The sequence below is a fragment of the Protopterus annectens genome, chromosome 1.part2 (assembly GCF_019279795.1).
Source record: "Protopterus annectens isolate FY-2018-M chromosome 1.part2, PAN1.0, whole genome shotgun sequence".
NCBI classification, from domain to species: domain Eukaryota; kingdom Metazoa; phylum Chordata; order Ceratodontiformes; family Protopteridae; genus Protopterus; species Protopterus annectens.
In genome coordinates, this window is record NC_056727.1 from 96225345 (window position 1) to 96239404 (window position 14060).

Sequence of the window (14060 nt, forward strand, 5' to 3'; positions counted from 1 at the left end):
AATTTTCCAGCCTTGTGTTATTTGAGTTAATCTATTCCTTTAATGTTGCACTTATTTTAATCACCTCTGAGTATATTCAATTTATTTTTCCTCTAAATCATTGGAAGACATCTGTTGTACTGTGGCTGGAGTTTGAACTGCTTTTTACTGAACAGCTGCAGGAGGCTTTCTAGTTTTCTCTTAGTCTTTGATAGTTGATTTTCTTTCAGGTTCTTCAGATTTCTTCTTTGCTGACATGATGATGTGCTTTATAGCCAGTAACTGAATTTTACCCAAGCTGACAATTTCACCGTTACTTTTTTTGCACAGTTTCTGTTTTTACACTGGGACGGCTGAAGCCAAGCTGTCAATCAGTGTGCAGCCATCTTGGAAGTCCCTAAACATTTCAACTTTGTTCTCTTTGTATGACCCAATACTAACAGACTGAGATTGAAACGAAAAGGAAGAAGGGTGATTACTATGAAAATGAAACAAGACACATTAATGCACAATCCATTCATTACACTGTAGACTGAATAATGCAAGAACTAGTATGGCACTTCCATATGAAATCAAAGTTTCCTCCTGTGATAAAAGACATACCTGCAATATAAACTGGAGCATGGACACACTGAATTTCCTCAGTAACACATCCCATTTCAGATGAAGAGGGAGGACAGGGAAAATGCCTATACCAGGATAAAAATACATAAATTAATGACTAAGCAGACTACATAAATTTCTTTCCAATCCTTAACAAACATGTCAGGAACTAAAGTAATCTTCCGGTCTACATAAAACTTCACAGTTCACTAATTCTCAATTTAATCTGTTAGGAATAAACTCATCTTAAACTAATGGAAAAAAGAAGGCGTAGATGTATTACCACATGAAGTGATCCTCCAAGAGGACTTACTTCAACAGGTACTCTGAAAACTTCTTCGGCAACTGGACAAGAGCAGTAAAACTGGAAGATCTTGTATCTGGACATGTTAACACACTTGTATTGATATATACCAATATGCACTGTGCCAGGTACACAAGTATATGCATCCTCTGAGCCTGCTACTTTGCTTTCATTTTACTAGCAAGCATTTTTCGGTGGATAAAAACAAATGAAATCTGACACATTATTAAACAACTCATATATATATATATATATATATATATATATATATATATATATATATATGGGTCTAGTTTGTTTGATAGAAAACACATTTCACTGAAACTCATTTCGTTGAAGCCTCATTTCACTGAAAATTAATTGCCTGAGCACAATTCACTGAAAGCTCACTTCACTGAAAACGCATATGACCCGTTCCCCACTGTAGTGCGATCCAGGAGTTAGTATATATAGTAAGGGGGGGCACAGCCCCCACATTGTGGTGTGTAGGGGGTATAGCCCCCACATAGTTTGGGTATATATTATCTTCCGGAAAGAGTTATTCATTTGACTTGTAAGTTTCCATGTCTATGGTTTACATTTAAAATAGGTGGGGGTTTACTCCCCACACATGTGAGGGGGGTGCCCCCCAAACTCCCTTTACTATATATAATAACTCCAGGATCGCACACACACACACATATATATATATATATATATATATACACCTTCCTTACACAGAGAATTTTATTCATTAAGGCTCATGGAGGAGAAATTAATCCACAGCGTAATGGACAGAAGGCATTCTTGACCCACAATAGAAGTTATTGTCAAATCATCTGTTATACTGACTACTGACAACAATCTTTGATAAGCTCATGATTTAGACCAATCCCAAGCAGTATCCTCCAGGCTTGAAGCAACTGAATGGCCTCCACACTGCTAAGACAGCCTAGTCTTGGGGTACTGCTTTTTCAAAATGCACTTCATCCTAACTGTGTGCACTGCAGATCAACTGATTATAGCACAGATGTCTGCAATGGAGACATTTTGGAAAAAAAGCACTGAAAGCAGTAATCCTTCTAGTAGAGTAAGCTCTGACTACAACATTTTCTGGTGAGCAGCTGCCCACCTCAAGGCAAGAGACAAAGTATCTGGTAGACTGCTTGACAACTGACAGCCTTTCTCTGCTTTGTGCACAGGAGACTGACAACTGTGACATATATTCCTAAATTTGTGTGTGCATGTACATCCTTGATGTGAGGGTCATCACACCCCCCCCCCATTTATTTCCCAGGAAGAAGAATGGAAAACAAGCAACAACCTACTTCAGTAGTTCATAGATCATAAATTAGTACTAGGCTAACTGCCCTTGTGGGCCATTTTAAGCCTAGCCAATTACCCCATGTGAGAATCAAACTCTGCACCTTGTGTCTGCAAGGTAAACACTTTAACCATTATGCCATCCTCCCACCCAGAATTCCAGAATTACTCCAAGCTGGAAATACAGGTTCTCTCCAAGGGAGTCCTTGACATTGAAATAGACCAGACATAGTGTCCTACTTACAACGGTATAGACCTCTGAGCTCTTCCTTGTAGAAGTTAAAGCCAATAAAACGTGTTTTCAAAGAACAATCTCCAACACTGCTAGATCAGCAGCCTCAAAAAGTGAATAGGCAAAGCTGTTGATCATCAATTTAAATCTCACAGAGGGTAGAGTTCAAGATGGATAGAGAATACAAACCAGCACATACAGAGGTGTAAAACTGTGAGGCAAATAACTGAGTGAATATACAAAAACATTTTTATTGAACATGTAAATCTGGTCAAGCGCTTTCGCCCTGGAGTGTGCACAGAATGTGGTTTATCCTTTTGCCTAAAGCCTATCTAGACCAACAAGAGAAAACAGGAATGTTAAGAGACAAGAGGGGCTACAATGAGAGCATCATGTGGTGGCAGAGAGAGACAAAATTCCTGATGTTTTAACCACAGCCCCACTTCAACACACTCAAATATAGGGAAAAACAGTAATTTTAATAATGAAGTGACATAGTTAAGAAGGTAAGAGAGGATTTTTAATAGAAAGACATAATACTTTTTTAGATCATCTCCACACTCCAAAAGGGTCCAGGAAAAGAGGTCAAAAACAATTTTGGAGGAATAATAACAGGGGCAATTATTAAGTGAAGGGGTAGATATCATTTCAGGTTTTGATGGGCAAATGTTAAGTTATGCAGCTTTTAATATCTTTAATTACAATGAGCTTAATATTGCCAAAACTCATTTTTCCTTTTAAAAAAAAGGGATTAAATTTGTGCAAGCTTTTAAAACAGAGGTTTCATAAGTGTTGATAGAACAAACTTTTTACGAGAAAACCTAGTTTGCAAATTATGTTTAAGGATCAGGCACCTGAGATGGCTTTTTCTTCATGTCTTTTCACATGCAAGAGCACCTTCAACCTCCCACTGCACCCTACTGTTGACTGTTTTGAAAAGATTTGTTCTCGGGAAATTTTTAGTGCAAGAGCAGCACAAAAAAGGAAATGTTATAATTTAAGTAGAGAACAGACTATTTTATTAAGAGATTTAAGAGTCAACAATACACTCTGCTTGACAAGAATGACTATAATGGCCAGAGTTTTTCTATATTAAATGATACAGAGAAATAAGAAATTGTATCTAGAAACAAAATTACTATAGCCTATAAAAAGATACAACTTTTTTTAGAGGATTCATTCTTTCAAGAAGTTATTAATAAAGAGATTTTTAACTTCTTAAAAGAATGACCACCCCCTTATTCCCACTGTGTTTGCCATCCCAAAAGCCCATAAGAATGTTTTAACCCCTCCCCCCATATAGGTTGATCGTTTCAGCTCATAAAAGCCCTACTTACTCATTGAGGGGGGGTTGTGGACAGAGTATTGAAGGATTCATTACAGTCAGTAAATTATATATTAAAAGATTCTTGGGATTTATTGTCCAAAGTAAAACAGGAATTTTACACTACAACATGTCATTTTTCAACCACTGATGTTATTGAGCTGTTCACTTTGATTCCACACAAACAGGGCTTGGAAAATCCAGGAAGCTGTCCATGAATTAACTTCACTGTATAATTCTCTAGTGAACTTTGTTATGGATGTTTTGAAAGCTGTGCTCTTAAACAATTTTATGACCTTTGAAGGGGAGTTCTATAGACAGTTTAAAGGAGTTGAGATGGGTGCCAGCTGTGCACCCATTTTTGCCAATTTAGTTCTTTACTCTTGGGAGAAACACTATTCCCCAGATTCACTAATCTTCCATGCAGGACTAGCATAGTCCTGCACGGAAGTGCCTGTGTAGGAGGAGAAAGGCAGCGCTCCATGCATATTAATGAAGGTGCGCTGCCGACCTCCCAGGCTTACACTGAGTGTGTACGAGTGCAGGGGGCATGTCTGAGAGCAAAGCTCGCAGAATAAACATACCCCTGCAATGCTGAACAGCAGAAAGTGGAAATAAATGAGTGAGACAGCTCAAAAGTGTCCGCATATCCTCACCAACAGTCCCCCGTGTGTACAACAGCAACAGGACATAAAAATCAAAAGAAGAAACCTCTATATTGTTTATTAAAACTCCAAGTACAGCTAACCGTAGGTGTGCGGGTGGGCTCATTGCTTAGCTACGGTTAAAGCTGCTTAAAAGGCAGAAGAGGATAATAAGGAAAATATATTCAAATGAAGCAGGACAGCAACAGTGTAGTGGGCAGAGCATCCACCTAACGAGCAGGCATTCTCGGTTCGAGTCCCACTGTAGCACATACCATTTTCCATGTGAAATCTGTATGTGAACATTTTCCTGTTATATAACCTATGAAATAACATGTAAATGTGAACAGGAGTAATGCATTAAATGCACATGTAAAGTGTCAGTGTCATAATGAATACGACACTAGTAAGCAGGTTTAAGCATATATAAGCAGTAGTAAGCATATATAAGTAGTAGTAAGTGTATTTAAGTGCATTTGCGTGGGGGTAAGCATTGCCTACACAGAGTAAGCAAAGGAGAAGCTGAGTGTAAGAAACTGTAACCAGAGGTTAGCATTGCTTAGCTTCGAGCAAACCTGCATACAACTGATTAAAGTGTCTTAATCACTCTGTATCCAATGGCCCATGTTCTGCCAAGCAACAAAATAAACAGCCTCTGCAAGTCTTGAACCCAGGACCCTGTACATTACAGTCACAGTAGTTAAGCACTAAGCCATCATAGCAATACATAACAGTGAGGTTTCAACAAACAAATCCTCACCATAGGAAAATAACACTGAACATGTGAAATGAAACTATGTACAGTGTGATGTTGTATAACTTGCTACATAACATAAATATGTGAATTGAAGTACTGCAGGAAGGCCAGATGTGAGGTGTTATTGTAATAAAGTGTTGAAGCTCCCAGGACCCCATACAGTGTATGTACACATGAATCAAGGATACAAGACACATATATAACATTTAATGAAGACGAAATCAATGCCAAAAGGCAAATATCATGCAAATCAAATAATAAGCACCGCTAAGCATTGCACAGCACTGCTTCCCAGACTACTGGCAGGATACTACCAGTGGAAGAAACAGTGTCAACCTGCTTAGACTAATCTTAAACAAACACATGTTCGTCCCTGGCGGGAAGACCCAAACATTCTGCTAAAAAGACTCTTCGGAGCAACATACCATGCTTCAAAGGTAAGCAAAGAAGGGTACGTATGTTTGTGGACTAAATGTTTGGGAAGCCTGAAGATTCATGGATGGAGACAAGTTATGTGATGGGTCCCGAGAAGTGGAGAGTGAGCAATGTGTAGTGGTGTGGTTAGATTCGGCTGGAACCTATAGGAAGGATGATTGATGTGGAGGAGGAACGGGGGGATGATGGGTATGACATTCCGGACCGAGGCGTGCTGGGGTTGATTGGACCCGTTCTAATGGGACCGCCTTGTGGATGTAAGCGAGAAAGGGGGGGGGCCAGGAAAGGAACTGAGACATACCATTTCCCATGGCAAAGCATGTTATGAGTAATAATATGCATGTTGCATAACCCACGTAACATATATATATATATATATATATATATATATATATATATATATATGAACTGGAGTACTACGGCCACAAAATATATATATATATATATATATATATATATATATATATATATATATATATACACATATATCTGGAGTACTGCAGTAAATGCACATGTGAGGTGTCAGTATCATAATGCATAAAGCAGTAGTTAGGTTAAGCAGCAATAATTAGAAGTTATGTACTCACCATAACGTTCCATCTGAGTAGGTGTATTCATTTGTCTGCAACCTGTGGGTCTTGGATCCGATATCGGATCCGAACCGGCATGGTTTTCCAGCTATGGATCCGAGCTCTCAGCTCCTCCCCTCACCCATAATGCCCTGCTCTCCCTACATGACCTCAGATCGAGTTTGCCAACAGCATGAACACCCTGAAAAGGGTAACACATAATATGCAGGAAACTGAAAAGGCCAGGGGGATAGGAGGGCGGGATGGTTGCAGACAAATGAATACACCTACTCAGATGGAACGTTATGGTGAGTACATAACTTCTAAATCTGAAGTAGGAGATTCATTTGTCTGCAACCCGTGGGACAGAGTCCCCAGCTACCTGAATCTTGGGTGGCCATCATGGAAGGATATTCCGGAGCACCGCGGAGCCAAAGGATGCTCTACCCCTAGATGTAATATCCAACTTGTAGTGGGAAATAAAGGTATGAGATGAAGCCCAAGTGGCTGCTGAACAAATATCATCCAGAGGAATCCTAGCCTTAAAGGCCGCCGAGGTAGAGACTGACCGGGTTGAATGGGCATGTACTCCGGTGCGGGCCTTCCAGAAGCTTGATAAGCCAATAAGATGCACTGCGAAATCCAGCGTGATAATGAGACTTTAGAGATTGGCTTGCCCAAATTAAATTTAGCAAAGGAAATAAACAACTGGTCGGATTGCCTATGACCAGCTGTCCTGTTTAGATAAAATCTAAGTTGCCTGTGAACATCTAAGGAATGAAGCTTGTATTCACCCTTGTTTTGATATTTAGGAAAGAAAACAGGGAGGTTAATGGATTGATTAATATTTGCTTCAGAAGCTACCTTAGGAAGAAAAGACGGGTTGGTCCTGAGGTATACACGGTCCGGATGAAAGACCAAGTAAGGAGGTTTGGCTGATAAGGCTTGAAGTTCTGAAACTCAATTGGCCGAGGTAATGGCTACTAAAAAAGGCCGTCTTGAAAGATAAAAATTTCAGATCTACTGTCGCCGCCGGTTCGAAGGGGGGAGCGGTCAAGGCCTGAAGGACTAAAGAAAGGTTCCAAGGAGGAACCATTTGCTTTACAGGGGGCCTGAGAAGAAAAGTACCTTTCAGGAAAATCTTACACAATTTGGCAGACATCAGAGGACTGGAGTCGTGACCAATATGATAATGAGAAATTGCCGCAAGTTGTACTTTGACCGTGGAACTGCTGGCACCATCATTAAAAAGAGTGGTTAAGAAGTCAAGCACCAGAGGAAGGGGAACTGTGAAGGGGTTTAGACCTTGCCGCTCCGCCCACAAGGAGAACCGTTTCCATTTGCTGCGGTAAACTTTCCTGGTGGATGGTTTATGAGCCGCCACCAGGATGGCCTTAACTGGGGACGAAATACCGGGAGTCCTGATCAGGAGTGGAACTGGAGCAGCCAAGCAGTCAGCTTCAGGTTGTCCAGATTCGGGGTCGATAGATGGGATGGGTGAGATATCAGATCCGGAATGGGATCTAGAATCCAAGGAGGATTCACTGAGTAAGACCTTAGGAAAGGGAACCAGATCTGTCGAGGCCAAAATGGGGCAATGAGAATCATTCTGCACCCCAACCGAGAGGCTTTCTGAAGAACTTGGAGCATCAGAGGCAAGGGGGGGTAAGCATAAAGAAGACCGGGTGGCCAAGCATGCACCAGAGTGTCTCTTGGGGTACCTCCGGGAGGAGGTATTAGAGCGAAAAAACTGTCGCACTTGGTGTTTGAGGGAGACGCAAAAAGATCGCAACAAGGAGTTCCCCACCGTGCGAAGATGCGTTCCGCTACCTGAGTATTGAGAGACCACTCGTAAGGGGTGAGAATAGTGCGACTGAGTTTGTCCGCAAGGATGTTGGACCGACCCGGAATATGCGTTGCTATGAGAAAGCGGTTGGTGGAGATTGCCCATTCCCACACTCTCATGGCTTCTCGACAAAGAGGGTAAGACCTGGTTCCTCCTTGCTTGTTGATATACCAGACGACAGACATGTTGTCCGACTGAATCGCAATTGTTCCCAAGGGAAGAAAGGCCTGAAGTGCTAGCAACGCTAAGAGCACTGCTCTCATCTCTAGAACGTTGATATGCAGTAAGGTCTCTGAATCGTTCCACGTGCCTTGGACCGTCCGGCCTGCAAAATGCCCCCACCCGAGGCGGGAGGCGTCCGTGGTCACCGTGGCGAGAGGGGGAGAAGCACAAAAGGGGCGGCCTCCGTGGAGATCTGGAGAGTGTAGCCACCACAGGAGGGACCGCTTGCAAGCCTTGCTGATCGCAATGGGATGATGCATAGGAAGAGCAAGATACGACCACTGAACTAGGAGTGTCCATTGATGGATGCGCATATTGAACCTGGCGAGAGGAAGAAGCGCTATCGCTGCCACCATGGACCCTAGAGCCCTCAGGACCAACTCCGCCGGAACTGAGCTGGAGTGGAGAATGGCCCGCACCTGGAGCTGCAGATTCTGAATTCTGTCCGCAGTGAGGAAGGCTCTTAATCGTTTCGTGTCTAACCTGGCACCTATAAAATCTATGAACTGCGTGGGTGCTAGGTTGGATTTCTCTGTATTTATTATGATGCCCAGACGGGGAGCAAGATGGAGAAAGGAGTCTCGCGCCAATAATAGTAGATGCCTTGTTGGGGCGGTGAGAAGCCAGTCGTCCAGGTAAGGAAAGACCTGCACCCCCTGAAGCCTCAGGTGGGCCGCTACCACTGCTAATACTTTGGTGAACACCCTGGGGGCTGTGGTGAGACCAAAGGGAAGGACCCGGAACTGGTAGTGACTGGCTCCCAGCCAGAAGCGGAGAAACCTCCTGGAGCGCCTGTCCATTAGTATATGGTAGTACGCATCCTTGAGGTCTATGGAGCACATCCAGTGGTTTTCTCCCAGAAGGGGGAGAATAGACTGCAACGTAACCATTCGAAATTTCTCCTTGGGAACTGCCAGGTTCAAGAGTGAAAGGTCTAAAATTGGTCTTAGATCCCCCGTCTTTTTGGCACTAAAAAGAACCTGGAGTAGAACCCTGATCCGATCTGGTCTGGGGGGACGGGCTGGATGGCTCTTTTCTTTAGCAGATGGCCAATTTCTGCCAGAGCGGCCTCCCACTGACCGGGTGGAACGTCGGGGAGGGACTTCAATTTTGGCATGTGACGAAATGGGATACGGTATCCTCTGGATATGATCTGGAAGACCCAGCGGTCTGATGTTATGGACTCCCATGCCGCTAGGTGCTCCGAAAAACGTCCCCCGACTGCCTCCAGAGTGGAGCAGCCGGGCAACCCTTCAGGGCTGCTGCGCGGGCCGTTCAGAGAAGGGTTCTCTGGACCCGAAGTTCCTGGGAGCCCCTCTGCCCCTGGGGCGGCGTCCTCCCTGTCCTCCTCTGCCACGGAAGGAATGGTTGTCCGGAGCGGGTTGGGATTGCTGCGACTTCCGGAACCACATCTTCTTCTGGCCCTTTTGGTTCCTAGAATAGGGCCTCTGGGGCACAGAGAAGCGGATTCCGACGGCAGACAGCATCTTCCCGTCCTTTTCGCTCTGGGTCAAGGTATCACGAACAGTTTTGCCAAAGAGGGCAGAACCATCGAAGGGAGCGTTCGCAAATGACGCCTTGAAGGGCTCTGTGAAATCGCAATGACGGAGCCAGGCCTGACGTCTGGTAACTACGCCTGCCCCTGCGGCTCTAGCGGCACCTTCCATAGCATGGGACAGTAGCCGCATAGAGGTATTAGTGACGGACCTGAGAGTGGCCATACGGGTGGAGTGCAACACTTTGTCCTCCTCCGACATGGACTCTGGGGGGGATGCAGCGTATTCTTTTATAAGATCGCGCTGCATCCTAATCACATGTGCCAGGTAGTTCAGCGCCCTTACTGAGAAGGTCGCTGAACTAAACATCCGCTTCCCCAAGCGGTCCATCATCCGAGACTCCTTACTCGGGGGATGGACTGAGGGATTCTCCTGAGCAAGTTCCCTCTTGGTGGCAGCCGCCGTCAACATGGCATCTACCGGAGGCCCCTTACTCCAATGGGCACGGTCAGCCGGGGGACTGAGTATACGGTCGGGCCTTTTTGGGACTGGCTCCACGGTGTCCGGTTCCTTCCACGCCCTGGTGGTAATGAGGTCCACCAGGGGGTCGGCAGGAGGGGACACCCAAGAGATAGACGGGCCCGCTTCAAATGCTTCCAAGAACACGGACTCGTCCGAGGAAGACTTGGGGGCAGACCACCCCCCCTTATGCGGAGCATTTCCATGATGTCTCCAAATGAGACATCCTCAGGGGGTGATCTTGGGGAGCCTTTCCCTTCCTCCAAGTCCGTGTCTTCTGTGAGAGACTCGGGGGAGTCTATATGCCTCCTTTTGCACGTATGCTTGCGGGGGGCATCCTCCGGGGGGCTGTCAGAGGACTCCTCGCAAACAGTGACCTGTTCCAAAGGAACAACTTGGGGCAAAGGAGCGGGCTGTCCCAATGGCCGGATGGTGGAAGCCTGGTCCAGTGCAGATGGAGCGCGGGACGGAGCCGAAGCAAGTGCCGGGGGTCCGGAAACCCTCAACAGGGCCCTCTCCACTACATCAAAAGCCGAGGGGGAGCCGACCTCGACCAAAGGATCCGACAATCGGCTCCCCCTGGGATCCGAGGAGTGGATCGGAGCCGGCGCCGAAGCACTCTGATCCGAGGGGACAGTGCGCTCTGACACAGACGGCGCCGAAGGAGCACTGATCCCCGGATCCGGCTCGGATCCAGGCTCGAGGTCGGATCCGGCACTCGAGGGCAGGGTCGGATCCGGCACCGAGTACTATCGGCGCCGACCCACCCCCGGCCCCGAAGCTGCTCGGCTCCAACTGCTCCGAACCCGGGTAGCGGGTCGGAGAAGGAGCTATAGGTTTAAAGAAAGGGGTCGAGCTCCCCCCCAGAGGGGGGGGAGGCAAGAGCACTCCCATCTGCATCTGGGCCTGGATGAACCTTCTCATCATCCGGTCCAGATCAGCGTCCGATAAGCTATAAGTCGATCTCGACGAGGCTACCGAGGTAGGCCTTGAGTGCCTACTGGATAGCCTCGACGGAGATCGGGTCTCCTCCTCCGCAGGTCCCGGTGAAAAGCACACGGGTGACCGGAGCCTAGGAGGGGGAGAACCAGCAGACAAGGAGGCCGGAGGAGAAGCCCGCTTGGCAGGCGGGGCAGACACAGAGGTCTCGGCCCGCCGCTTATGGTGCTTCTCCCTCCGGTCCTTCTTTCTAGCTTCCCTCTCCTCCGAACCACTACAGGGAGGTTGAGTCCCAGGAGGAGGAGGGGGAGCCGGAGAGAAGGGAACCGTAGACACGGTACCCCCCAAAGGAGCGGAGGTCGGAGCCGAGTCCGGGGGCAAAAGTCCCGCCAGGACCAGCTTAGACCTCTGCTCCTTCAATGCCCTGGGGTTGAACCCTGCACAAATGGAACATCCAGAAGTGAGGTGTTCAACCCCAAGGCATCGAACGCACCGAGTGTGGCCATCAGCAGGGGAAAGCTTATGGCCACACTCGGAGCACTTCGAAAAAATAGCCTTAGTTTGTTCAGACATCCTAAGAGCCTATATATTACTTAAACTAATGTAAAAAAAGTAAAAGTAAACTAGACACACAACACAAGCCCAAACACACACTACGCTACCAGCGAGAGGAGGGAAACTAATTAATACAACTAAACAAGTTTAACTAGCAAAAAGGGGAACCTAAACTTTCACACAAAACTGTCAAAAAAAATTTTAATTTTAGCACTAGAAAATCTTAAGAAAACCACTTAGCTGTAGTGCTCAAGAAAACCAATCTGGTCACCAGCGCGGCAAACTAGATCTGAGGTCATGTAGGGAGAGCAGGGCATTATGGGTGAGGGGAGGAGCTGAGAGCTCGGATCCATAGCTAGAAAACCATGCCGGTTCGGATCCGATATCGGATCCAAGACCCACAGGTTGCAGACAAATGAATCTCCTACTTCAGATGAAGTAGTTAGGTTAAGCAGCAATAAGCAGTAGTAAGCATATGTCAGCACTAGTAAGTGAGTTTAAGGCCGGGGGGTGAGCGATGGGCATACAGGTTCAGCAAATCTGATGCAAACTATCTTTAAGCATATGTAACCGGAGGTTTGTGTGACGGTAAGCACTGTGTACACAAAATAAGCAATTTCGAGGCTAACCTGGTGTAACTGGATGTTACCTGCAGTTAGCAACGCTTACCGTCACGCAAACATGCTTACAACTGCTTAAAAGTGCCTTAATCACCCTGTAGCCCACCGCCCTTGCTCTACCCAGCAACAAAATTAACAGCCACTGCAAGGCTCGAACCCAGGACCCTGCATACTACAATCATAGTGAATTACCACTACACCATGTCAGATATACATAAATCCCAAGTACTCTGACATATCAGGCAACACAGTCAATCTCCATAAGGGGAATTGTACTAATATCATAACACTCAACCTCTTATTGCAAACATTCTGGACACAGTGTGACAAAATGGGGGTACAAATTGGGATAAATGTGAAATATTATTCTTATACATGTAAAACGTTGCTAGTTAAACAGTGATTTGTTGCAATACACAATCTGAACAACATGAAGTCTGAAACTCTAATGTATTGTCATTCCTGACTGACCTCGTTCCTGACATCATCCACATCAATTGACCAGACAAATGTAGAACAGGCCAAAATTGTGAGCCAAACATGCATTGACATATGGACAGTTATACATATGTAAATGTAGAGAGATACACAGCTACATATAAATGTATGACTCACGCAGAATTCATATCACATCAATGGTACATAGGTAGACAGATAAATATGTTCACATATATTTAGTATAATATATATATACGGATAGATATGTGTATTGCATCTCCAAATAGGAAAAACAACCGGAACCTCCATCACCAAATAACTGACCATATGCACTGTTAATGGGGGTGAGGGGTTCAAATGAGGGATACCTGGTGATTACTGCTATGTTCCGCCCACCACAGCCATAACAGATATGCTGTGCAATGCAATATCCAACACATGCAGTTCTTGACCCTAGGACCCTCCACAACACAGCTACAACGGTTTAACAGTAAGCCAATACAACTGTAAAAAGTCAGGGCAATATCTGAAACATATCATGCAGACAAGTCATTCGACTGTGGGAATGTCAGTATGGAAGGACTACACATTACAATGCTGCAGATAAGCACACACATGTATACATACACATGTACATTCATGTAGACATATATGTACACATTTATACAGAAATATATATATAGATAAATGATATATATAAATGTGTGTGTGTATACACACACACACACACACACACACACATATATATATATATATATATATATATATATATATACATATAGATGCACAAACACACACATACATATATATATACATATATATATATATATATATATATACACACACATATACATATAGATGCACAAACACACACACACACACACACACACACACCACACACCACACACACACACACACACACACACACACACACACCACACACACACACACACACACACACACACACAGACAAAACATATTAGTAGCCATACATATGTAGAAGTACTTTAGATGTACTGGGTGCACAGTATATCCCAGAAGCATAACCTCTGTAAGTGGAGCCTATGAAAAGTGTAGTGTGACAACCATTCCCACAAATGAGAATAAGTAACGGTCAACATATACCCACTCACAATTCAAAGCTCAGGACACCACACAGAGGTTTGCATACTCAGAAAACCTTTAATCTGTGTACAGTACAATAATGTATGCCATTTGTAACAGCACACAGATTTCCAAATACATATTCAATGATGAATGCAAGGACCACACAAAA

At 44.9% G+C, this 14060-nt stretch overlaps 1 protein-coding gene across 2 annotated transcripts in view; it reads right to left on the reverse strand.

The window, feature by feature from the left end:
• The window catches only part of PUS10 (pseudouridine synthase 10), a 1838120-nt gene that overhangs the window by 693986 nt on the left and 1130074 nt on the right, over positions 1–14060 (reverse strand). For both annotated transcript variants that reach the window (XM_044055027.1, XM_044055017.1), the window contains one exon: positions 583–668. In XM_044055027.1, coding sequence (XP_043910962.1) covers positions 583–668 — 86 coding nt within the window. The remainder of the gene's footprint in view (positions 1–582; positions 669–14060) is intronic.